At 47.1% G+C, this 25,375-nt stretch overlaps 1 protein-coding gene across 4 annotated transcripts in view; it reads left to right on the plus strand.

Annotated features, from left to right (window-relative positions):
- Positions 1 to 25,375, plus strand: part of LOC106573090 (collagen alpha-1(XIV) chain) — a 258,521-nt gene that overhangs the window by 13,801 nt on the left and 219,345 nt on the right. For all 4 annotated transcript variants that reach the window (XM_082959258.1, XM_082959260.1, XM_082959256.1 and 1 more), the window contains exons 3-5: positions 1,927 to 2,043; positions 17,881 to 18,024; positions 22,033 to 22,131. In XM_082959258.1, the coding sequence (XP_082815384.1) occupies positions 1,927 to 2,043; positions 17,881 to 18,024; positions 22,033 to 22,131 (360 nt within the window). The remainder of the gene's footprint in view (positions 1 to 1,926; positions 2,044 to 17,880; positions 18,025 to 22,032; positions 22,132 to 25,375) is intronic.

Below are 25,375 nucleotides of genomic sequence, written 5' to 3' on the forward strand. Positions count from 1 at the left end.
CTTCTCAACTTCTCATTGTTTTCTCAACTTCTCATTGTCTTCTCAACTCAAAAGGTGGGAATGTAGTAGTGTGGTTCTGGTGACTAGTTTGTAGTTCAACTAACAGAATGTAGACCAAGTGAATGGTGAAAGTGCTATGCACCAACCTTATGAATAGTTCTGTGTCAGTCTCAGGTAGTATTATTTCACCGTACTACTGGAATAATGTCTGTCCATAGTTGGGAAAAAAGGACTACCACTTTACATTTGGTTGTTCTTAATGGCTACAAGAAACACCATGCTGTTACATGGTACTAAGAAGTAAGAGCAACTTCATGTAAAAAAAGTCTCATTCTCTTCCTCATAGCAGCCTGCGTATAGAAACGCCAGATAGCATCAATATCTAGCTATAGCCTAGAGAATGTCTTCCACTGACTGTTCTTTCCATCGGGACAGCAGGTGAAGCTGATTGATTCTCCATCAACTGAGAGATCAAACATTTACTGACTCTTAACAGTCTGCAGCACCTGTCTTTTTGAAAGGAAATGTCGATGCTGTCATCGGCTTAGAAATGCTAGCCTGGAATCCCATCTGATTTGCTCTGTTTCACAATTATTTTACATGAAACAAAGTTTATCAGTTGGGATTTCAGGCTCTAAAAATGCCCCTCCCTTCTTACTAGGTAACAAATTGTGTCTCAAAAAGTAAAAGAATATGACTGACATTTAAGAACCCTCTTTGTCTATAACTGTTTGTTGTGCAATATGTTATTGGACAACAATATGTTATTCTACAACAATATGTTATTTTACAACAATATGTTATTGGACAACAATATGTTATTCTACAACAATATGTTATTTTACAACAATATGTTATTCTACAACAATATGTTATTTTACAACAATATGTTATTCTACAACAATATGTTATTTTACAACAATATGTTATTCTATAACAATATGTTATTTTACAACAATATGTTCTTTTACAACAATATGTTATTGGACAACAATATGTTATTTTACAACAATATATTATTCTACAACAATATGTTATTTTACAACAATATGTTATTTTACAACAATATGTTATTTTACAACAATATGTTATTCTACAACAATATGTTATTTTACAACAATATGTTATTTTACAACAATATGTTATTTTACAACAATATGTTATTGGACAACAATATGTTATTTTACAACAATATGTTATTTTACAACAATATGTTATTCTATAACAATATGTTATTTTACAACAATATGTCATTTTACAACAATATGTTATTTTACAACAATATGTTATTTTACAACAATATGTTATTGGACAACAATATGTTATTTTACAACAATATGTTATTCTACAACAATATGTTATTTTACAACAATATGTTATTGGACAACAATATGTTATCCAATATGTTTTCCAATATGTTATTGTGTTATACCAGAATGGGTTGTCTTTGTAGATGTCTGTTCAATGTCTGGGTGTGATTAACCTGGCTGATGTGTAGTTCTGTAGTGGCACTAACACCTGCTGGGGATTGTATCTGTGTGTGATGAACCTGGCTGATGTGTAGTTCTGTAGTGGCACTAACACCTGCTGGGGATTGTATCTGTGTGTGATGAACCTGGCTGATGTGTAGTTCTGTAGTGGCACTAACACCTGCTGGGGATTGTATCTGTGTGTGATTAACCTGGCTGATGTGTAGTTCTGTAGTGGCACTAACACCTGCTGGGGATTGTATCTGCCTCCCAAATCACACCCTATTCCGTCTGTGGTGCACTACTTTCAATCAGAGTCCTATGGGCCCTGGTAAAAAGTAGTGCACTACCCTATAGGCCCTGGTCTGTATTCTGTATTCAACATATTAATCATCAATACACAAACTGTAACTGAATGAGTCAGTGTTAATGATAGTCTATTGTTGTTCTGTTTCAGTTCCAGCTCCCAGAAGATTACGTTTTAAAGTGCTGGGTACGAGCAAATTACATGTATCTTGGAAAGAGCCGAAAGGGAATGTCGACGGCTATAGAGTTTTATACCACAGTGAACCGGGTAAGATATCTAATAATCTGTCTATGCCTTTAGTTGATGTACACATTCTATGGTATATAGTCCAGAATAGTCGAAGCTCAATCAGTCTGGTCCCGTGCTGTATGGGCTGTATCAGTCTGGTCCCATGCTGTATCAGTCTGGTCCCATGCTGTATGGTCTGTATCAGTCTGGTCCCATGCTGTATGGTCTGTATCAGTCTGGTCCATGCTGTATGGTCTGTATCAGTCTGGTCCCATGCTGTATGGTCTGTATCAGTCTGGTCCCATGCTGTATGGTCTGTATCAGTCTGGTCCATGCTGTATGGGCTGTATCAGTCTGGTCCCATGCTGTATGGGCTGTATCAGTCTGGTCCCATGCTGTATGGTCTGTATCAGTCTGGTCCCATGCTGTATGGGCTGTATCAGTCTGGTCCCATGCTGTATCAGTCTGGTCCCATGCTGTATGGTCTGTATCAGTCTGGTCCCGTGCTGTATGGGCTGTATCAGTCTGGTCCCATGCTGTATCAGTCTGGTCCCATGCTGTATGGGCTGTATCAGTCTGGTCCCATGCTGTATCAGTCTGGTCCCATGCTGTATCAGTCTGGTCCCATGCTGTATCAGTCTGGTCCCATGCTGTATGGGCTGTATCAGTCTGGTCCCATGCTGTATGGTCTGTATCAGTCTGGTCCCATGCTGTATGGGCTGTATCAGTCTGGTCCCATGCTGTATCAGTCTGGTCCCATGCTGTATCAGTCTGGTCCAGCTGTATGGCTGTATCAGTCTGGTCCCATGCTGTATCAGTCTGGTCCCATGCTGTATGGGCTGTATCAGTCTGGTCCCATGCTGTATCAGTCTGGTCCCATGCTGTATGGGCTGTATCAGTCTGGTCCCATGCTGTATGGGCTGTATCAGTCTGGTCCCATGCTGTATGGGCTGTATCAGTCTGGTCCCATGCTGTATGGGCTGTATCAGTCTGGTCCCATTCTGTATGGGCTGTATCAGTCTGGTCCCATGCTGTATCAGTCTGGTTCCATGCTGTATGGGCTGTATCAGTCTGGTCCATGCTGTATGGGCTGTATCAGTCTGGTTCCATGCTGTATGGTCTGTATCAGTCTGGTCCCATGCTGTATGGGCTGTATCAGTCTGGTCCCATGCTGTATCAGTCTGGTCCCATGCTGTATCAGTCTGGTCCCATGCTGTATGGGCTGTATCAGTCTGGTCCCATGCTGTATCAGTCTGGTCCCATGCTGTATGGTCTGTATCAGTCTGGTCCCATGCTGTATGGGCTGTATCAGTCTGGTCCCATGCTGTATCAGTCTGGTCCCATGCTGTATCAGTCTGGTCCCATGCTGTATGGGCTGTATCAGTCTGGTCCCATGCTGTATGGGCTGTATCAGTCTGGTCCCATGCTGTATGGGCTGTATCAGTCTGGTCCCATTCTGTATGGGCTGTATCAGTCTGGTCCCATGCTGTATCAGTCTGGTCCCATGCTGTATGGTCTGTATCAGTCTGGTCCCATGCTGTATGGGCTGTATCAGTCTGGTCCCATGCTGTATCAGTCTGGTCCCATGCTGTATCAGTCTGGTCCCATGCTGTATGGGCTGTATCAGTCTGGTCCCATGCTGTATGGGCTGTATCAGTCTGGTCCCATTCTGTATGGGCTGTATCAGTCTGGTCCCATGCTGTATCAGTCTGGTTCCATGCTGTATGGGCTGTATCAGTCTGGTCCATGCTGTATGGGCTGTATCAGTCTGGTCCCATGCTGTATCAGTCTGGTCCCATGCTGTATCTGTCTGGTCCCATACTGTATCAGTCTGGTTCCATCCCACCAAACTGATACAGGATGGGACCAGACTGATACAGCATGGGACCAGACTGATACAGGAGGGGACCAGACTGATACAGGAGGGGACCAGACTGATACAGCCCATAAAGCATGGAACCAGACTGATACAGCCCATACAGCATGGGACCAGACTGATACAACATGGAACCAGACTGATACAGCCCATAGAGCATGGGACCAGACTGATACAGCATGGAACCAGACTGATACAGACCATACGGAATGGTCCCATGCAGTCTGGTCCCATCCTGTATCAGTCTGGTTCCATGCTGTATCAGTCTGGTTCCATGCTGTATGGGCTGTATCAGTCTGGTCCATGCTGTATGGGCTGTATCAGTCTGGTCTTATGCTGTATCAGTCTGGTCCCATGCTGTATCAGTCTGGTCCCGTGCTGTATCAGTCTGGTTCCATTCTGTATAATCTGTATCAAAATCAAATCAAATCAAATTTATTTTTATATAGCCCTTTGTACATCAGCTGATATTCTCAAAGTGCTGTACAGAAACCCAGCCTAAAACCCCAAACAGCAAGCAAAGCATGTGAAAGAAGCACGGTGGCTAGGAAAAACTCCCTAGGAAAAACTCCCTAGAAAGGCCAAAAACCTAGGAAGAAACCTAGAGAGGAACCAGGCTATGAGGGGTGGCCAGTCCTCTTCTGGCTGTGCATGGTGGATATTATAACAGAACATGGTCAAAATGTTAAAATGTTAAAATGTTCATAAATGACCAGCATGGTCAAATAATAATAATCATAGTAGTTGTCGAGGGTGCAACAAGCACGTCCGGTGAACAGGTCAGGGTTCCATAGCCGCAGGCAGAACAGTTGAAACTGGAGCAGCAGCACGGCCAGGTGGACTGGGGACAGCAAGGAGTCATCATACCAGGTAGTCCTGAGGCATGGTCCTAGGGCTCAGGTCCTCCGAGAGAAAGACAGAAAGAGAGAAAGAGAGAATTAGAGAGAGCATATTTAAATACACACAGGACACCGGATAAGACAAGAGAAATACTCCAGATGTAACAGACTGACCCTAGCCCCCCGACACAAACTACTGCAGCATAAATACTGGAGGCTGAGACAGGAGGGATCAGAAGACACTGTGGCCCCATCCGATGATACCCCCGGACAGGGCCAAACAGGCAGGATATAACCCCACCCACTTTGCCAAAGCACAGCCCCCACACCACTAGAGGGATGTCTCCAACCACCAACTTACCGTCCTAAGACAGGGCCGAGTATAGCCCACAACGATCTCCGCCATGGCACAACCCAAGGGGGGGGTGGGGGGGGGGCGCCAACCCAGACAGGAAGACCACGTCAGTGACTCAACCCACTCAAGTGACGCACCCCTCCCATGGACGGCATGGAAGAACACCAGTAGGCCAGTGACTCAGCCCCTGTAAAAGGGTTAGAGGCAGAGAATCCCAGTGGAAAGAGGGGAACCGGCAAGGCAGAGACAGCAAGGGCGGTTCGTTGCTCCAGCCTTTCCGTTCACCTTCACACTCCTGGGCCAGACTATACTTAATCATAGGACCTACTGAAGAGATAAGTCTTCAGTAAAGACTTAAAGGTTGAGACTGAGTCTGCGTCTCTCACATTGGTAGGCAGACCATTCCATAAAAATGGAGCTCTATAGGAGAAAGCCCTACCTCCAGCCGTTTGCTTAGAAATTCTAGGGACAATTAGGAGGCCTGCGTCTTGTGACCGTAGCGTACGTGTAGGTATGTACGGCAGGACCAAATCGGAAAGATAGGTAGGAGCAAGCCCATGTAATGCTTTGTAGGTTAGCAGTAAAACCTTGAAATCAGCCCTTGCCTTAACAGGAAGCCAGTGTAGGGAGGCTAGCACTGGAGTAATATGATCAAATTTTTTGGTTCTAGTCAGGATTCTAGCAGCCGTATTTAGCACTAACTGAAGTTTATTTAGTGCTTTATCCGGGTAGCCGGAAAGTAGAGCATTGCAGTAGTCCAGCCTAGAAGTAACAAAAGCATGGATTAATTTTTCTGCGTCATTTTTGGACAGAAAATTTCTGATTTTTGCAATGTTACGTAGATGGAAAAAAGCTGTCCTTGAAACAGTCTTGATATGTTCTTCAAAAGAGAGATCAGGGTCCAGAGTAACGCCGAGGTCCTTCACAGTTTTATTTGAGACGACTGTACAACCATCCAGATTAATTGTCAGATTCAACAGAAGATCTCTTTGTTTCTTGGGACCTAGAACAAGCATCTCTGTTTTGTCCGAGTTTAAAAGTAGAACGTTTGCAGCCATCCACTTCTTTATGTCTGAAACACAGGCTTCTAGCGAGGGCAATTTTGGGGCTTCACCATGTTTCATCGAAATGTACAGCTGTGTGTCGTCCGCATAGCAGTGAAATTTAACATTATGTTTTCGAATGACATCCCCAAGAGGTAAAATATAAAGTGAAAACAATAGTGGTCCTAAAACGGAACCTTGAGGAACACTGAAATTTACAATTGATTTGTCAGAGGACAAACCATTCACAGAGACAAACTGATATCTTTCCGACAGATAAGATCTAAACCAGGCCAGAACTTGTCCATGTAGACCAATTTGGGTTTCCAATCTCTCCAAAAGAATGTGGTGATCGATGGTATCAAAAGCGGCACTAAGATCTAGGAGCACGAGGACAGATGCAGAGCCTCGGTCTGACGTCATTAAAAGGTCATTTACCACCTTCACAAGTGCAGTCTCAGTGCTATGATGGGGTCTAAAACCAGACTGGAGCGTTTCGTATACATTGGTCCCATGCTGGTCCCATGCTGTATCAGTCTGGTCCCATGCTGTATCAGTCTGGTCCCATGCTGTATCAGTCTGGTCCCATGCTGTATGGGCTGTATCAGTCTGGTCCCATGCTGTATGGGCTGTACACAAGTCTTCTATTGCTCTGCTGCTACGTCTTCTATTCCTTAGAATAGAAGCACCAAATACAAAAGGTGTTGACCTTACCGTGAAATGCTTACTTACAAGCCCTTAACCAACAATGCAGTTCAAGAAATAGAGTTAAGAAAATATTTAACAAATAAACTAAAGTAAAAAAAACAAGAAACACAATAAAATAACAATAGCGAGGCTATATACAGGGGGTACCGGTACAGAGTCAATGTGGAGGCTATATACAGGGGGTACCGGTACAGAGTCAATGTGGAGGCTATATACAGGGGGTACCGGTACAGAGTCAATGTGGAGGCTATATACAGGGGGTACCGGTACAGAGTCAATGTGGAGGCTATATACAGGAGGTACCTGTACAGAGTCAATGTGGAGGCTATATACAGGAGGTACCGGTACAGAGTCAATGTGGAGGCTATATACAGGGGGTACCGGTACAGAGTCAATGTGGAGGCTATATACAGGGGGTACCGGTACAGAGTCAATGTGGAGGCTATATACAGGGGGTACCGGTACAGAGTCAATGTGGAGGCTATATACAGGGGGTACCGGTACAGAGTCAATGTGGAGGCTATATACAGGAGGTACCGGTACAGAGTCAATGTGGAGGCTATATACAGGGGGTACCGGTACAGAGTCAATGTGGAGGCTATATACAGGGGGTACCGGTACAGAGTCAATGTGGAGACTATATGCAGGGGGTACCGGTACAGAGTCAATGTGGAGGCTATATACAGGGGGTACCGGTACTGAGTCAATGTGGAGGCTATATACAGGGGGTACCGGTACTGAGTCAATGTGGAGGCTATATACAGGGGGTACCGGTACTGAGTCAATGTGGAGGCTATATACAGGGGGTACCGGTACTGAGTCAATGTGGAGGCTATATACAGGGGGTACCGGTACTGAGTCAATGTGGAGGCTATATACAGGGGGTACTGGTACTGAGTCAATGTGGAGGCTATATACAGGGGGTACTGGTACTGAGTCAATGTGGAGGCTATATACAGGGGGTACTGGTACTGAGTCAATGTGGAGGCTATATACAGGGGATACCGGTACTGAGTCAATGTGGAGGCTATATACAGGGGGTACCGGTACTGAGTCAATGTGGAGGCTATATACAGGGGGTACTGGTACTGAGTCAATGTGGAGGCTATATACAGGGGGTACTGGTACTGAGTCAATGTGGAGGCTAACTACAGGGGGTACCGGTACTGAGTCAATGTGGAAGCTATATACAGGGGGTACGGGTACCGAGTCAATATGGAAGCTATATACAGGCGGTACGGGTACCAAGTCAATGTGGAAGCTATATACAGGGGGTACCGGTACTGAGTCAATGTGGAGGCTATATACAGGGGGTACTGGTACTGAGTCAATGTGGAGGCTATATACAGGGGGTACTGGTACTGAGTCAATGTGGAGGCTATATACAGGGGGTACTGGTACTGAGTCAATGTGGAAGCTATATACAGGGGGTACGGGTACCGAGTCAATATGGAAGCTATATACAGGCGGTACGGGTACCGAGTCAATGTGGAAGCTATATACAGGGGGTACCGGTACTGAGTCAATGTGGAGGCTATATACAGGGGGTACCGGTACCGAGTCAATGTGGAAGCTATATACAGGGGGTACGGGTACCGAGTCAATGTGGAAGCTATATACAGGGGGTACCGGTACTGAGTCAATGTGGAGGCTATATACAGGGGGTACCGGTACAGAGTCAATGTGGAAGCTATATACAGGGGGTACGGGTACCGAGTCAATGTGGAAGCTATATACAGGGGGTACGGGTACCGAGTCAATGTGGAAGCTATATACAGGGGGTACGGGTACCGAGTCAATGTGGAGGCTATATACAGGGGGTACCGGTACCGAGTCAATGTGCGGAGGTACAGGTTAGTCGAGGTAATTGGTACATGTAGGTAAGGGTAAAGTGACTATGCATAGATAATAAACAGAGAGTAGCAGCAGTGTAAAAACAAAGGGGGGGGAGGGGGTGTCAATGTAAATTGTCGGGGTGATTAGTTGTTCAGCAGTCTTTTGGCTTGGGGACAGAAGCTGTTAAGGAGACCTAGACTTGGTGCTCAGGCACAGCTTGCAGTGTGGTAGCAGAGAGAACCATCTATGACTTAGGTGACTGGAGTCTTTGACAATTTTTTGGGCCTTCCTCTGAAAACGCCTAGTATATAGGTCCTGGATGACAGAAAGCTTGGCCCCAGTGATGTACTGGGCCGCACGCACTACCCTCTGTAGCACCTTACGGTCGGATGCCAAGCAGTTGCCATACCAGGCGGTGATGCAACCGGTTAGCATGCTCTCAATGGTGCAGCTGTATAACTTCTTGAGGATCTGGGGACCCATGCCAAATCTTTTCAGTTTCCTAAGGGGGAAAATGTGTTGTCATGCCCTCTTCACAACTGTCTTGGTGTGTTTGGACCATGATAGTTTGTTGGTGATGTGGACACCAAGGAACTTGAAACTCTCTACCTGCTCCACTACAGCCCCGTTGATGTGAATGGGGGTGTGTTCGTCCCTCCATTTCCTGTTGTCCACGATCAGATTTGTCTTGCTCACATTGAGGGAGAGGTTGTTGTCCTGGCAGCACACTGCCAGTTTGCAAGCCCTGTCACATGTGACGAGCGTCAGAGCCGGTGTAGTAGGATTCAATCTTAGTCCTGTATTAACGCTTTGCCTGTTTGATAGTTCGGGATTTCTTATAAGCGTCCAGATTAGTGTCCCGCTCCTTGAAAGCGGCAGCTCTAGCCTTTAGCCTGGTGCGGATGTTGCCTGTCATCCATGACTTCTGGTTGGGATATGTACGTACGGTCACTGTGGGGACGAAGTCATCGATGCACTTATTGATGAAGCCGGTGACTGAGATGGTATACTCCTCAATGCCATTGGATGAATCCCAGAACATATTCATGTCTGTGCTAGCAAAACAGTCCTGTAGGGTAGCATCCGCATCATATGACCACTTCCTTATTGAGCGAGTCACTGGTACTCCCTGCTTTAGTTTTTGCTTGAAAGCGGGAATCAGGAGGATAGAATTATGGTCAGATTTGCCAAATGGAGGGTGAGGGAGAGCTTTGTATGCATCTCTGTGTGTGGAGTAAAGGTGGTCTAGAGTTTTTTTTTAACTCTGGTTGCACATGTGACATGCTGGTAGAAATTAGGTCAAACGGATTTAAGTTTGCCTGCATTAAAGTCCCCGGCCACTAGGAGCACCGCATCTGGATGAGCATTTTCTTGTTTGCTTATGGCCTTAAACAGCTCGTTGAGTTTTTATCTTAGTGGCAGCATCGGTTTGTGGTGGTAAATAGACAGCTCAGAAAAATATAGATGAAAACTCTCTTGGTAGATAGTGTGGTCTACAGCTTATCATGAGGTACTCTACTTCAGGCGAGCAATACCTCGAGATTTCCTTAATATTAGACATTGCACACCAGCTGTTATTGACAAATAGACAGACACCCCCACCCCTCGCCTTACCAGACGTAGCTGTTCTGTCCTGCCGATGCACAGAAAACTCAGCCAACTGTATATTATCCATGTCGTCGTTCAGCCACGACTCGGTGAAACATAAGATATTACAGTTTTTAATGTCCCGTTGGTAGGATAGTCTCAAACTGAGATCATCCAGTTTATTCTCCAGTGATTGCACGTTGGCCAATAGAACGGATGGTAGAGGCGGGTAACCCAGTCGCCGACTAATTCTCACAAGGCACCTCAATCTCCGCCCCCTGTATTTCCATATTTTCTTCATGTGAATAACAGGGATGTTGGGCCTGGTCTCGGAGAACCAGTATATCCTTCGTGTCGGACTCATTAAAGAAAAAGTATTTGTCCAGTTCGAGGTGAGTAATCACTGCTCTGATATCCAGAATGTCTTTTCAGTCATAAAAGACGGTAGCAGCAACATTATGTACAGAATAAGTTACAAACAATGCAAAAAAAACACACAAAATAGCACAATTGGTTAGGAGCCCGTTAAACGGAAGCTATCCCCTCCGGCTCCATTATGAATGAACACATGATAATGAATGAACACAGGGTAATGATAATGAATGAACACAGGGTAATGATAATGAATGAACACAGGGTAATGATAATGAATGAACACAGGGAAGAGTTGGCTAAACACACTGGACCACAGAAGATATGCTTTGAAAAAGAGGCTTATTTGATCTTGAGTAAAGTTAAACACCCCATACAGCTGAATGAATGAATCTTGACACCTCCTATTGCCATTGACAACAGTGAGTTGATAAGACAGCACCAACAGTTGTGGGACCCGGCTTAGAGAGTTTTAGGGAATATTTACCCTGTCTGTCTGTAAGGAAGGTCAGTGTTGTCTAACAAAGCCTGTCAGACATCTTGGATTAAACAATGAGGACAGAGATAACATCAACACACACACGTCCACCCTCCCCCAAACTGCTGTTCAGTGAAAAGTAATTCTGTGGTCTATTGACCAGCCCCTCTGGGCCCCCTCCCTTTGTTAAAGACACAACACAAGAATTTGTCCCGATGTGTCGTTGAGTGATACTGGACTTCATCCTGGGAGATCACCTATGCGTTAGTTAATAAAAAGAAACCATTTTTTTGTTATTAACTCAATGCACTACTGTTAAATGAGAACAGAGAGATTATTATTACAAATCCACTTCAGTTCCAATGTTCCCTAACGTTCCACCTCGGGGAAGCCTACCGTCTCTGTTTGACTAATTACAGATGCTGGGGTTGGAGGAGGACAGGTGCGGGTTTGGGTTTCAGGGCTCAACATATACGCTTGTCTGCTTGCCCGGGGGCAAGTGAAAAACATTGTTGTACAAGCAGATTATAGATTTAAGTTGTAAAACAAAAATCACAACATCAAACAGTTAGGCTACTTTAATCAGAATCAGATCAAAGTGTCCTCTGGATGCGATGTTTTGCTCACAGTCCTCCCAATCTCTGCAGAGCGCATCGGAGTATCATTTCTGTCGGCCTGCATTGATCGGCACGAGGGGACTTTCAATCATCTAGTTGCTAGATGTGTTTTTGAGATCAAAGCAAGCCGTGTTTGCACATTTGTTGATTTATAGTTGCTAGGGAGTTATTTGCCTGTTTCTAGCAGATTTTAGGTCAGCATGGTGTGCATCACCTGGATGTGTGGCAGTGGGTCATTGAGAGAGAGAGAGAGAGAGAGAGACACACACACACACACACACACACACACACACACACACACACACACACACACACACACACACACACACACACACACACACACACACACACACACCTCGAGATTTCCTTAATATTAGACATTGCACACCAGCTGTTATTGACAAATAGGCATGTGAATAACAGGGATGTTGGGCCTGGTCTCGGAGAACCAGTATATCCTTCGTGTCGGACTCATTAAAGAAAAAATCTTTGTCCAGTTCGAGGTGAGTAATCACTGCTCTGATATCCAGAATGTCTTTTCAGTCATAAAAGACGGTAGCAGCAACATTATTTACAGAATAAGTTACAGGGTGTGCAGGGTGGCCAGCCCTCCTCCTGGAGAGACCAGGAGAGATACTGGGTGTGCAGGGTGGCCAGCCCTCCTCCTGTAGAGACCAGGAGAGATACTGGGTATGCAGGGTGGCCAGCCCTCCTCCTGTAGAGACCAGGAGAGATACCGGGTGTGCAGGGTGGCCAGCCCTCCTCCTGGAGGGACCAGGAGAGATACTGGGTGTGCAGGGTGGCCAGCCCTTCTCCTGTAGAGACCAGGAGAGATACTGGGTGTGCAGGGTGGCCAGCCCTCCTCCTGTAGAGACCAGGAGAGATACTGGGTGTGCAGGGTGGCCAGCCCTCCTCCTGTAGAGACCAGGAGAGATACTGGGTGTGCAGGGTGGCCAGCCCTCCTCCTGGAGGGACCAGGAGAGATACTGGGTGTGCAGGGTGGCCAGCCCTCCTCCTAAATATTATGTCCTACATGTCTGAAGGACAGGTGGCTAAAAATGTTAGTGTCAAGCACTGGGTTTGTATCAGCCATCAGCCTGCCTGGTCTCCTGTTGAGCTCTGTGTCTCTGGGTCTAATTAGGTATAATACTACTCCTGTTGAGCTCTGTGTCTCTGGGTCTAATTAGGTATAATACTACTCCTGTTGAGCTCTGTGTCTCTGGGTCTAATTAGGTATAATACTACTCCTGTTGAGCTCTGTGTCTCTGGGTCTAATTAGGTATAATACTACTCCTGTTGAGCTCTCTGTCTCTGGGTCTAATTAGGTATAATACTACTCCTGTTGAGCTCTCTGTCTCTGGGTCTAATTAGGTATAATACTACTCCTGTTGAGCTCTCTGTCTCTGGGTCTAATTAGGTATAATACTACTCCTGTTGAGCTCTGTGTCTCTGGGTCTAATTAGGTATAATACTACTCCTGTTGAGCTCTCTGTCTCTGGGTCTAATTAGGTATAATACTACTCCTGTTGAGCTCTCTGTCTCTGGGTCTAATTAGGTATAATACTACTCCTGTTGAGCTCTGTGTCTCTGGGTCTAATTAGGTATAATACTACTCCTGTTGAGCTCTCGGTCTCTGGGTCTAATTAGGTATAATACTACTCCTGTTGAGCTCTGTGTCTCTGGGTCTAATTAGGTATAATACTACTCCTGTTCAGACCACTCACCTAACCCAGTGTCCACTGTTTATCATACTGACTGGGAGAGAGACCATTCTCCTAGCCCAGTGTCCACTGTTTATCATACTGACTGGGAGAGAAACCATTCTCCTAGCCCAGTGTCCACTGTTTATCATACTGACTGGGAGAGAGACCATTCTCCTAGCCCAGTGTCCACTGTTTATCATACTGACTGGGAGAGAGACCATTCTCCTAGCCCAGTGTCCACTGTTTATCATACTGACTGGGAGAGCGACCATTCTCCTAGCCCAGTGTCCACTGTTTATCATACTGACTGGGAGAGAGACCATTCTCCTAGCCCAGTGTCCACTGTTTATCATACTGACTGGGAGAGAGACCATTCTCCTAGCCCAGTGTCCACTGTTTATTATACTGACTGGGAGAGAGACCATTCTCCTAGCCCAGTGTCCACTGTTTATCATTCTGACTGGGAGAGAGACCATTCTCCTAGCCCAGTGTCCACTGTTTATCATACTGACTGGGAGAGACCACTCACCTAGCCCAGTGTCCACTGTTTATCATACTGACTGGGAGAGCGACCATTCTCCTAGCCCAGTGTCCACTGTTTATCATACTGACTGGGAGAGACCACTCACCTAACCCAGTGTCCACTGTTTATCATACTGACTGGGAGAGAAACCATTCTCCTAGCCCAGTGTCCACTGTTTATCATACTGACTGGGAGAGAGACCATTCTCCTAGCCCAGTGTCCACTGTTTATCATACTGACTGGGAGAGAGACCATTCTCCTAGCCCAGTGTCCACTGTTTATCATACTGACTGGGAGAGCGACCATTCTCCTAGCCCAGTGTCCACTGTTTATCATACTGACTGGGAGAGAGACCATTCTCCTAGCCCAGTGTCCACTGTTTATCATACTGACTGGGAGAGAGACCATTCTCCTAGCCCAGTGTCCACTGTTTATTATACTGACTGGGAGAGAGACCATTCTCCTAGCCCAGTGTCCACTGTTTATCATTCTGACTGGGAGAGAGACCATTCTCCTAGCCCAGTGTCCACTGTTTATCATACTGACTGGGAGAGACCACTCACCTAGCCCAGTGTCCACTGTTTATCATACTGACTGGGAGAGCGACCATTCTCCTAGCCCAGTGTCCACTGTTTATCATACTGACTGGGAGAGACCACTCACCTAACCCAGTGTCCACTGTTTATCATACTGACTGGGAGAGGACCATTCTCCTAGCCCAGTGTCCACTGTTTATCATACTGACTGGGAGAGACCACTCACCTAGCCCAGTGTCCACTGTTTATCATACTGACTGGGAGAGAGACCATTCTCCTAGCCCAGTGTCCACTGTTTATCATACTGACTGGGAGAGAGACCATTCTCCGAGCCCAGTGTCCACTGTTTATCATACTGACTGGGAGAGAGACCATTCTCCTAGCCCAGTGTCCACTGTTTATCATACTGACTGGGAGAGAGACCATTCTCCTAGCCCAGTGTCCACTGTTTATCATACTGACTGGGAGAGAGACCATTCTCCTAGCCCAGTGTCCACTGTTTATCATTCTGACTGGGAGAGAGACCATTCTCCTAGCCCAGTGTCCACTGTTTATCATACTGACTGGGAGAGAGACCATTCTCCGAGCCCAGTGTCCACTGTTTATCATACTGACTGGGAGAGAGACCATTCTCCTAGCCCAGTGTCCACTGTTTATCATACTGACTGGGAGAGAGACCATTCTCCTAGCCCAGTGTCCACTGTTTATCATACTGACTGGGAGAGAGACCATTCTCCGAGCCCAGTGTCCACTGTTTATCATACTGACTGGGAGAGAGACCATTCTCCTAGCCCAGTGTCCACTGTTTATCATACTGACTGGGAGAGAGACCATTCTCCTAGCCCAGTGTCCACTGTTTATCATACTGACTGGGAGAGAGACCATTCTCCTAGCCCAGTGTCCACTGTTTATCATACTGACTGGGAGAGAGACCATTCTCCTAGCCTAGTTTCCATATTAGGAAGGTGTTCTTAATATGTTGTACTCTCAGTGTATTTTGACACATTGGTTATGGTTACATTATAATGATTTCCTTTTGTCAATTGTTTGATACAATGGTTATATTAGACTGATTTCCATTTCCAGAACTTCTAATACCCTTTAATTAAAAGTGCAATTTCTCTGATCTTGATCGTGTTGTTTCCTGCTGGTGCTTCAGCATTAACAGTAATCTGCTAAGTCATCACTTCTAAATGCTAGGTCCATCCCCTAAATCTCCCTCCTCTGTTCTCTCTTTCTCTCTGTCTCTTTCTCCTTTTCTCTCTCTCCATCACTCTCTCTAACTCTCTCTCTTCGCCCCTCTCTCTCTCTCTATCTCTCTCTCTGTCTCCCTCCTTTTCTCTCTCTCCATCACTCTCTCTAACTCTCTCTCTTCACTACCCTCTCTATCTCTCTCTCTGTCTCTCTCCTTTTATCTCGCGCCCCTCCTCTCCCTCAATCTCTCTCTCTCTTTCTTCACCCCCCGCCCCTCTCTCTCTATCTTCCCCCGATCTCTTCTCTCTCCCTCTCCATCTCCCCCGATCTCCTCTCTCTCGCTCCCTCTCCATCTCCCTCCTCCCTCTCTCTCCCTCTCCATCTCCCCCTCCCCCCCTCTCTGTCTCCCTCTCCCCCCTCTCTCTCTCTCCCATTCCATCTCCCCTCTCCATCTCCCTCCTCTCTCTTTCTCCCTCTCCATCTCCCACTCTCCCCCCTCTCTGTCTCCCTCTCCCCCTCTCTCTCTCTCCCACTCCATCTCCCCCTCTCTCTCTCTCCCTCTCCCCCCGATCTCCCCCCTCTCCTCGTTTAACACATCCATACCCATCCTTCGGCAGTGTTCTGTGTGAAAGTGCTGCTGATTAAGCACAGTTAGTCTCTTCCTATTGATCGCTCAGGCCTGTAGGATTTAAATCATCCTAATTGGTCAATAATGTGAACTGCTGAAGCTCTGAGCTATTTTACTGCTGAGGGAACTGAACGTGGAGCCGTACGTGCGGCATGTGGAGAGAAGAAGAGGACGAGGAGATGAGAGGAGTGAAGAGGAGGGAAGAGAGGAGGAGAAGAGAAGATAAAAGGGGACAGGACAGGAGGAGAGAGGAAAGGTCCTGAAATCAAGCCCCAGCATGTTGGCTGACTGGCAAATAAGCTGGTTTATGCAAATTAAGTTTGACTAAACAAATGGAAAACAATTTACTCTTAAAGGCACTTACTCAAAATGGGTTAACTGACTAAATGGATCTGAAATGATTCAGCTTTGTCTGGATTTGTGGTTGACCACGATTCACCTGAATATGACGGTGAAGGAAAACGTCTCGGTTAAATTCACCTGAATATGACGGTGAAGGAAAACGTCTCGGTTAAATTCACCTGAATATGACGGTGAAGGAAAACGTCTCGGTTAAATTCACCTGAATATGACGGTGAAGGAAAACGTCTCGGTTAAATTCACCTGAATATGACGGTGAAGGAAAACGTCTCGGTTAAATTCACCTGAATATGACGGTGAAGGAAAACGTCTGGTTTCAATAAAGAAGTCACAGACCATTTGGAATTTCTGATATTTTCCGTTTGTATTCGTAGTAGATTTCATAATGGGCAGAACCTCAGGGCAGAAAGATCCAGAGCCCAAATGTTTAAAAGATCAGATTCTGTGTAATATGTGTCTCATATGTAGCTGTCCTTAAGCTTTAGAGACAATGCTGAGGTGTGCAGCTTGAGCTGTGAGGGATCACTTATGGTTGTCACACACACACACACACACACACACACACACACACACACACACACACACACACACACACACACACACACACACACACACACACACGCACACACACACACCCCCCCTACTACCTCCACAAGAATCCTCATAGTGCACTGCTTCACACAACAGCCTGGACATTGAGACTCCTGGAAAAGCTTGAATGGGAAATTGATGCATTGGAATGCTTATCTGAGTCTACATCCAAAATGGCACCCTCTTCCCTTTATAGTGCACTACATTTGACCAGAGCCCTATGGTGCACTATATAGGACAGGGTTCCTCAACACCTGGTTTTATTTGGCCAACCAGGTCTTTTTTATTTGTATTTTACATGTTCTATTGTTGGATATAAAATACTGCAAAATTCAGCTCCAAGTGATTTTAATTTTGGAGAAGTCCAAGTATTCCCACGCATAACAGAGACATGTAATCATATACAAATGTAAGCAAGGTTTGAAGTGATTATGTGTTAGTCAAACATGTCTGGGGTCACATTAGTTTGGGCTTCCTGCGGTCAATTTGCAGTCTACAAATTATTTGTAATTATGTTCTGGCCCCCATACCATCTGCTCATCTAGTTGATGATCCTGATATAGGGAATAGGATGGCATTTTGGACGCACACTAGGTCCCCACCCTGATTTCTCTCTCCAATCTCCAACAGACAAAGAGAAAAAGGAGCTGCGCGTTTCGAAGGGGGATAATAAAGTGGTGATACAGGACTTTGATGCCATGAAGGAGTACCACGTCAGGGTTCTAGCTGTGAGAGGGAACCAGCAAAGCAGAGCACTACAAGGGAAGTATGCAGGTATGTATCAGTCTGATTCTATGTCATTTTGTTCCACTCATAGAATGCAGGTATGTAACAGACTGGTTCTGTGTCCTTTTGTTCCACTCATAGTATGCAGGTATATAACAGACTGTGTCACGATTGTCGTAAGAACGGGACCAAGGTGCAGCGTGTGTAGAGTTCCACATCTTTATTCCAAAGTGAAACTTCAAGCAAAAACAAATAAATCAAATAAACAAACAACTAAACGTGAATTCGTGGTGCACAGGCACCAACACAAAACAATATCCCACAAACACAGGTGGGAAAAATAGCTCTTTAAATATGATCCCCAATTAGAGACAAAGATTACCAGCTGCCTCTAATTGGGAATCATACAAAACACCAACCTAGAAAATATAAACTAGAACACAACATAGAAATATTAACCTAGACTACCCCCTAGTCACTCCCTGACCTACTACACCATAGAGAAACAAGGGCTCTCTATGGTCAGGGCGTGACAGTATCCCCCCCAAAGGTGCGGACTCCGGCTGCAAAACCTGAAACCAAATGGGGGGGTTAGGGGGGGTAACTAGTGTCGGTGGCGGCTCCGGTGCGGGTTGTAGCCCCACCCCAGACCCCGGATCCGACCATGGCGCCGGGCTGAACGTCATGCCTGGACTGGGCACCGGCGCAGAGGAGGGCTCCGGCCCTGGAGCTGGGTTGGACGCCGTGCCTGGACATCGGCGCAGAAGAAGGCTCCGGCCATGGAGCTGGACTGGACGCCGTGCCTGGAATGGCCACCGGCGCAGAGGAAGGCTCCTGCCTTGGAGCTGGACTGGACGCCGTGCCTGGAATGGCCACCGGCGCAGAGGAAGGCTCCTGCCTTGGAGCTGGACTGGACGCCGTGCTCGGACTGGGCATCGGCGCAGGGGAAGGCTCCTGCCTTGGAGCTGGACTGGACGCCGTGCTCGGACTGGGCATTGGCGCAGGGGAAGGCTCCGGCCATGGAGCTGGAGGTTCTGGACCGTTGACCGTAGCTGGAGGTTCCAGACCGTGAGCTGTCGCGGGAGGTTCCGGACAGTGGACCGTCGCGGGAGGTTCCGGACAGTGGACCGTCGCGGGAGGTTCCGGACAGTGGACCGTCGCGGGAGGTTCCGGACTGGGGACCGTCTCCGGAAGCTCTGGACTGTGAATGCACATTGGAGGCCGAGTGCGTGGAGCCGGTACAGGTGGCACCGGACTGGTGAGGCACACAGGAGGCCTGATGCGTGGAGCCGGCACAGGTGGTACCGGACTGGTGACACACTTCAGGGCGAGTGCGAGGAGCAGGCACAGGACGTACTGGACTGGGGACACGCACTTCAGGTCGAGGAGCAGGCACAGGACGTACCGGACTGGTGACACACTTCAGGCCGAGTGCGAGGAGCATGCACAGGACGTACCAGACTGGGGAGGCGCACTGGAGGCCTGATGCGTGGGGCCGGCACAGGTTGCACCAGACTGGTGACACGCTCTTCAGGGCGAGTGCGAGGAGCAGGCACAGGACGTACCGGACTGGGGACACGCACTTCAGGTCGAGGAGCAGGCACAAGACGTACCAGACTGGGGACACGCTCTTCAGGGCGAGTGCGAGGAGCAGGTACAGGATGTACCGGACTGGGGACACGCACTTCAGGGCGAGTGCGAGGAGCAGGCACAGGACGTACCGGACTGGGGAGGCCCACTGGAGGCCTGATGCGTGGGTCCGGCACAGGTTGCACCGGACTGGTGACCGGATCCTCTGGTCGAATGTTGAGCATAACACACTTGCACAACATCTCTCTCATCTCTCCCCATGTGGTCTCTGGCTCTTCCCTCTGCTCATCCGCCTGCTCCATGTGCCCCCCCCCAAAAACAAAAATCTTGGGGTTTCTGTGGCCGTGGTCTGACGACATGCTCCTCCAGAGTTTGCCATTCGGGCTCTGACACTCTCCTCGGCTCGACCGGCCACCCCTTGTGCCCCCCCCCAAAAAAAGTATTGGAGTTGTCCTTGGGCTTTCTGTGGCCGCGAACCCCGGCATCGTCGCCTTCCTCCATCATTACCTTCTGTCTGCCGCCAAGGAAGGGTCTCGCATCCACCCATCACTTCTTCCCATGTCCAAAACCCCTTCACCTGGTGAACACGCTGCTTGGTCCTGGTTTGGTGGGATATTCTGTCACGGTTGTCATAAGAACGGGACCAAGGCGCAGCGTGTGTAGAGTTCCACGTCTTTATTCCAAAGTGAAACTTCAAGCAAAAACAAATAAACAAACAACTAAATGTGACTACGTGGTGCACAGGCACAAACACAAAACAATATCCCACAAACACAGGTGGGAAAAATAGCTACTTAAATATGATCCCCAATTAGAGACAACGATTACCAGCTGCCTCTAATTGGGAATCATACAAAACACCAACCTAGAAAATATAAACTAGAACACAACATAGAAATATTAACCTAGACTACCTCCTAGTCACGCCCTGACCTACTACACCATAGAGAAACAAGGGCTCTCTGTGGTCAGGGCGTGAAAGACTGGTTCTGTGTCCTTTTGTTCCACTTATAGTATGCCGGTATATAACAGACTGGTTCTGTGTCCTTTTGTTCCACTTATAGTATGCCGGTATGTAACAGACTGGTTCTGTGTCCTTTTGTTCCACTTATAGTATGCCGGTATGTAACAGACTGGTTCTGTGTCCTTTTGTTCCACTTATAGTATGCCGGTATATAACAGACTGGTTCTGTGTCCTTTTGTTCCACTTATAGTATGCCGGTATATAACAGACTGGTTCTGTGTCCTTTTGTTCCACTTATAGTATGCCGGTATGTAACAGACTGATTCTGTGTCCTTTTGTTCCACTTATAGTATGCCGGTATATAACAGACTGGTTCTGTGTCCTTTTGTTCCACTTATAGTATGCCGGTATGTAACAGACTGGTTCTGTGTCCTTTTGTTCCACTTATAGTATGCCGGTATATAACAGACTGGTTCTGTGTCCTTTTGTTCCACTTATAGTATGCCGGTATGTAACAGACTGGTTCTGTGTCCTTTTGTTCCACTTATAGTATGCCGGTATATAACAGACTGATTCTGTGTCCTTTTGTTCCACTTATAGTATGCCGGTATATAACAGACTGGTTCTGTGTCCTTTTGTTCCACTTATAGTATGCCGGTATGTAACAGACTGATTCTGTGTCCTTTTGTTCCACTTATAGTATGCCGGTATGTAACAGACTGGTTCTGTGTCCTTTTGTTTCACTAATTTCTGAATAGTAAAATTACTTTAAATAGAAACCTCACATTCATAGCATTGCTTTTGAAGAAAGAGCGTTCTTATACAACAGTGAAAACACAAAAAATGAAAATACATATATTCTGGAATGAATAAGTAGCTTTTTATACAGTCAATAACATGTCAATGCCCTCCTCCCCAAATCCTGAGGTTCTATCTGAAACCTGACAGAGGCTCTACTAAAGTAGATTCCATTGAATGCTGTCTGGCTGGCCTGGCATCGTGACTTTCTGTGCTGTGATGGGGGAGGAGGAGTGGTTGTTGAAAGAGCAGAGAGCCTTCAGGTTTTTAATGGATCTCTTCACTGTAAGGTTTGGGTTTCTGCCCTATAGAGTGAATGAGGGTTTTAATGGATCTCTTCACTGTAAGGTTTGGGTTTCTGCCCTATAGAGTGAATGAGGGTTTTAATGGATCTCTTCACAGTAAGGTTTGGGTCTCTGCCCTATAGAGTGAATGAGGGTTTTAATGGATCTCTTCACTGTAAGGTTTGGGTCTCTGCCCTATAGAGTGAATGAGGGTTTTAATGGATCTCTTCACTGTAAGGTTTGGGTCTCTGCCCTATAGAGTGAATGAGGGTTTTAATGGATCTCTTCACTGTAAGGTTTGGGTCTCTGCCCTATAGAGTGAATGAGGGTTTTAATGGATCTCTTCACAGTAAGGTTTGGGTCTCTGCCCTATAGAGTGAATGAGGGTTTTCATGTATTTCTCTACTCTCTGTGCCTCAGCTGAAGACCTGGAGGGTGAGGGAGCAGAGGGTGAGAGCACATTGCCTCTGAGACTTGATGACACCGGAGGGACTGAGGAGATCAACGAGATATCTGGAGGTAAGACTGACTGGATGGATACCTGGTCTGACTGACTGGCTGTTTAGCTAGATGGCTGGTGGTCTGGCTGGTTGCCTGGTTTGGCTGGCTGTCACTAGACTGTTAATGTCACTGCGAGACAGTGGGTAAATGACTCAATATGATGCAGTCTCTCTCTCTCTCTCTCTCTCTCTCTCTCTCTCTCTCTCTCTCCCCAAGCTGGCTATGAATATCTGTCTGGTTGTTCGGTTGGCAGACGAAATGCTCCTTTTTATCACTGTGAAATATTTGACCCTCTTTTCCATTAAATGTGAGAATAGGACGGAATGCCTTTGCTTTGGTCTTTATGGGTTCTAGAATGTTGGCAGTGTTCTATTTAACTCTGATCTGTTTAGCATAATATGCAGGTTGGCTGGATGGACGGGGAGAGACCAGGGTTCTAATCTAGCCAAAAAGACACACAACAATTTCGATGTGGCAGGCAGACTCTTCAAATTGTACTGGTGATTATGTGTTATTATAATGATTGTTTTTAAAGTATTGAAAGTCATTTCTGCTGTTACTCAGATCATGGCGTATACAGAGAGGTCCATGTTATTATAGGGTACGAATGGAATGTGGGTTTGTGGTTTGAGGTCACTACTCAGTAAGGGGGCAAGTGATTTGGGGTGTTGTTTGAACGTCTGTGGTATTATCGTTGGAGGAATAACCGTCTGTATCCATCACTATGTTAAATGTTGAGTTATTTTCAGAAGCTAACGGCTGTACTGCTCAGTAAAGTTCTAGACCAGGGGTGTTACAACCTGAGTCTGGAGGGCAGGACAACTGTCTGTCCCAGGTCTAAATCAGTCCTTGATTAGAGGGGAAGAGTTTAACATCAGCAGTGGAACTGGCTTCAGGTCCAGATTTTCTGTTCTGTCCTGCCTTCAACAGGGAGTTGGACTGGCCTGTTGGCTGATGACTCTACCACTAGATCCCAACAGTGAGTTGGACTGGCCTGTTGGCTGATGACTCTACCACTAGATCCCAACAGTGAGTTGGACTGGCCTGTTGGCTGATGACTCTACCACTAGATCCCAACAGTGAGTTGGACTGGGCTGCTGGCTGATATGCTCTACCACTAGATCCCAACAGGGAGTTGGACTGGCCTGTTGGCTGATGACTCTACCACTAGATCCCAACAGTGAGTTGGACTGGCCTGTTGGCTGATGACTCTACCACTACATCCCAACAGTGAGTTGGACTGGCCTGTTGGCTGATGACTCTACCACTAGATCCCAACAGTGAGTTGGACTGGGCTGTTGGCTGATGACTCTACCACTAGATCCCAACAGTGAGTTGGACTGGCCTGTTGGCCGATGACTCTACCACTAGATCCCAACAGTGAGTTGGACTGGCCTGTTGGCCGATGACTCTACCACTAGATCCCAACAGTGAGTTGGACTGGCCTGTTGGCCGATGACTCTACCACTAGATCCCAACAGTGAGTTGGACTGGCCTGTTGGCTGATGACTCTACCACTAGATCCCAACAGTGAGTTGGACTGGGCTGCTGGCTGATATGCTCTACCACTAGATCCCAACAGGGAGTTGGACTGGCCTGTTGGCTGATATGCTCTACCACTAGATCCCAACAGTGAGTTGGACTGGCCTGTTGGCTGATGACTCTACCACTAGATCCCAACAGTGAGTTGGACTGGGCTGTTGGCTGATGACTCTACCACTAGATCCCAACAGTGAGTTGGACTGGGCTGTTGGCTGATGACTCTACCACTAGATCCCAACAGTGAGTTGGACTGGGCTGTTGGCTGATGACTCTACCACTACATCCCAACAGTGAGTTGGACTGGCCTGTTGGCTGATGACTCTACCACTAGATCCCAACAGTGAGTTGGACTGGCCTGTTGGCTGATGACTCTACCACTAGATCCCAACAGTGAGTTGGACTGGCCTGTTGGCCGATGACTCTACCACTAGATCCCAACAGTGAGTTGGACTGGCCTGTTGGCTGATGACTCTACCACTAGATCCCAACAGTGAGTTGGACTGGCCTGTTGGCTGATGACTCTACCACTAGATCCCAACAGTGAGTTGGACTGGCCTGTTGGCTGATGACTCTACCACTAGATCCCAACAGTGAGTTGGACTGGCCTGTTGGCTGATGACTCTACCACTAGATCCCAACAGTGAGTTGGACTGGCCTGTTGGCTGATGACTCTACCACTAGATCCCAACAGTGAGTTGGACTGGCCTGTTGGCTGATGACTCTACCACTAGATCCCAACAGTGAGTTGGACTGGCCTGTTGGCTGATGACTCTACCACTAGATCCCAACAGTGAGTTGGACTGGCCTGTTGGCTGATATGCTCTACCACTAGGTCCTATAAAAGGAACAGGGTACCATTTGGGATGGGGACATTCTCTTCCCTTTGACGTCTCCCCTGGGGCGGTGGCCAAACTGAATGCCTGATAGAAACGACATCAGAAGGACCTGAATCATATGAAAACTCTTCAATGGGGGAGAAAAGCCTCTAAAGGTGTGCTTGATTATTTTCCACCACGGCCGGTAGATATGCTTCTCAACTCTGCATCAAATAGGATCATTAGCTAAGGTTGATGGTGAGTTGTTTATGATGCATTCCTCTGTTCAAACTGAGATGTATATTATTAACGGAGAGCAGGTTTAGGTGTACATCTCTACAAGATATCAAATAGGACCCAGTCACCTTGACATGGCTCAGGACTTGTTCTTGTGTGTCTGTGAAGACAGACAGGAAGGAAGGATGATTATCTGAGAGGGTAGAGGGATGAGAGAGGGTAGAGGGATGAGAAAGGGTAGAGGGATGAAAGAGAGAAGAGAGAGGGTAGAGGGATGAGAGAGGGTAGAGGGATGAGAGAGGGTAGAGGGATGAGAGAGGGTAGTAGGTAGAGGGATGAGAGAGGGTAGAGGGATGAGAGAGGGTAGAGGGATGAGAGAGGGATGAGAGAGGGTAGAGAGATGAGAGGGTAGAGGGATGAGAGAGGGTAGAGGGATGAGAGAGGGCAAAGGGATGAGAGAGGGCAAAGGGATGAGAGAGGGCAGAGGGATGAGAGAGGGCAGAGGGATGAGAGAGGGCAAAGGGATGAGAGAGGGCAGAGGGATGAGAGAGGGCAGAGGGATGAGAGAAGGAAGAGAGAGGGTAGAGGGATGAGAGAGGGTAGAGGGATGAGAGAGGGTAGAGGGATGAGAGAGGGTAGAGAGAAGAGGGATCAGAGAGGGTAGAGGG

This window comes from Salmo salar, chromosome 02 (assembly GCF_965601325.2).
Source record: "Salmo salar chromosome 02, fSalSal1, whole genome shotgun sequence".
Classification (NCBI taxonomy): domain Eukaryota; kingdom Metazoa; phylum Chordata; class Actinopteri; order Salmoniformes; family Salmonidae; genus Salmo; species Salmo salar.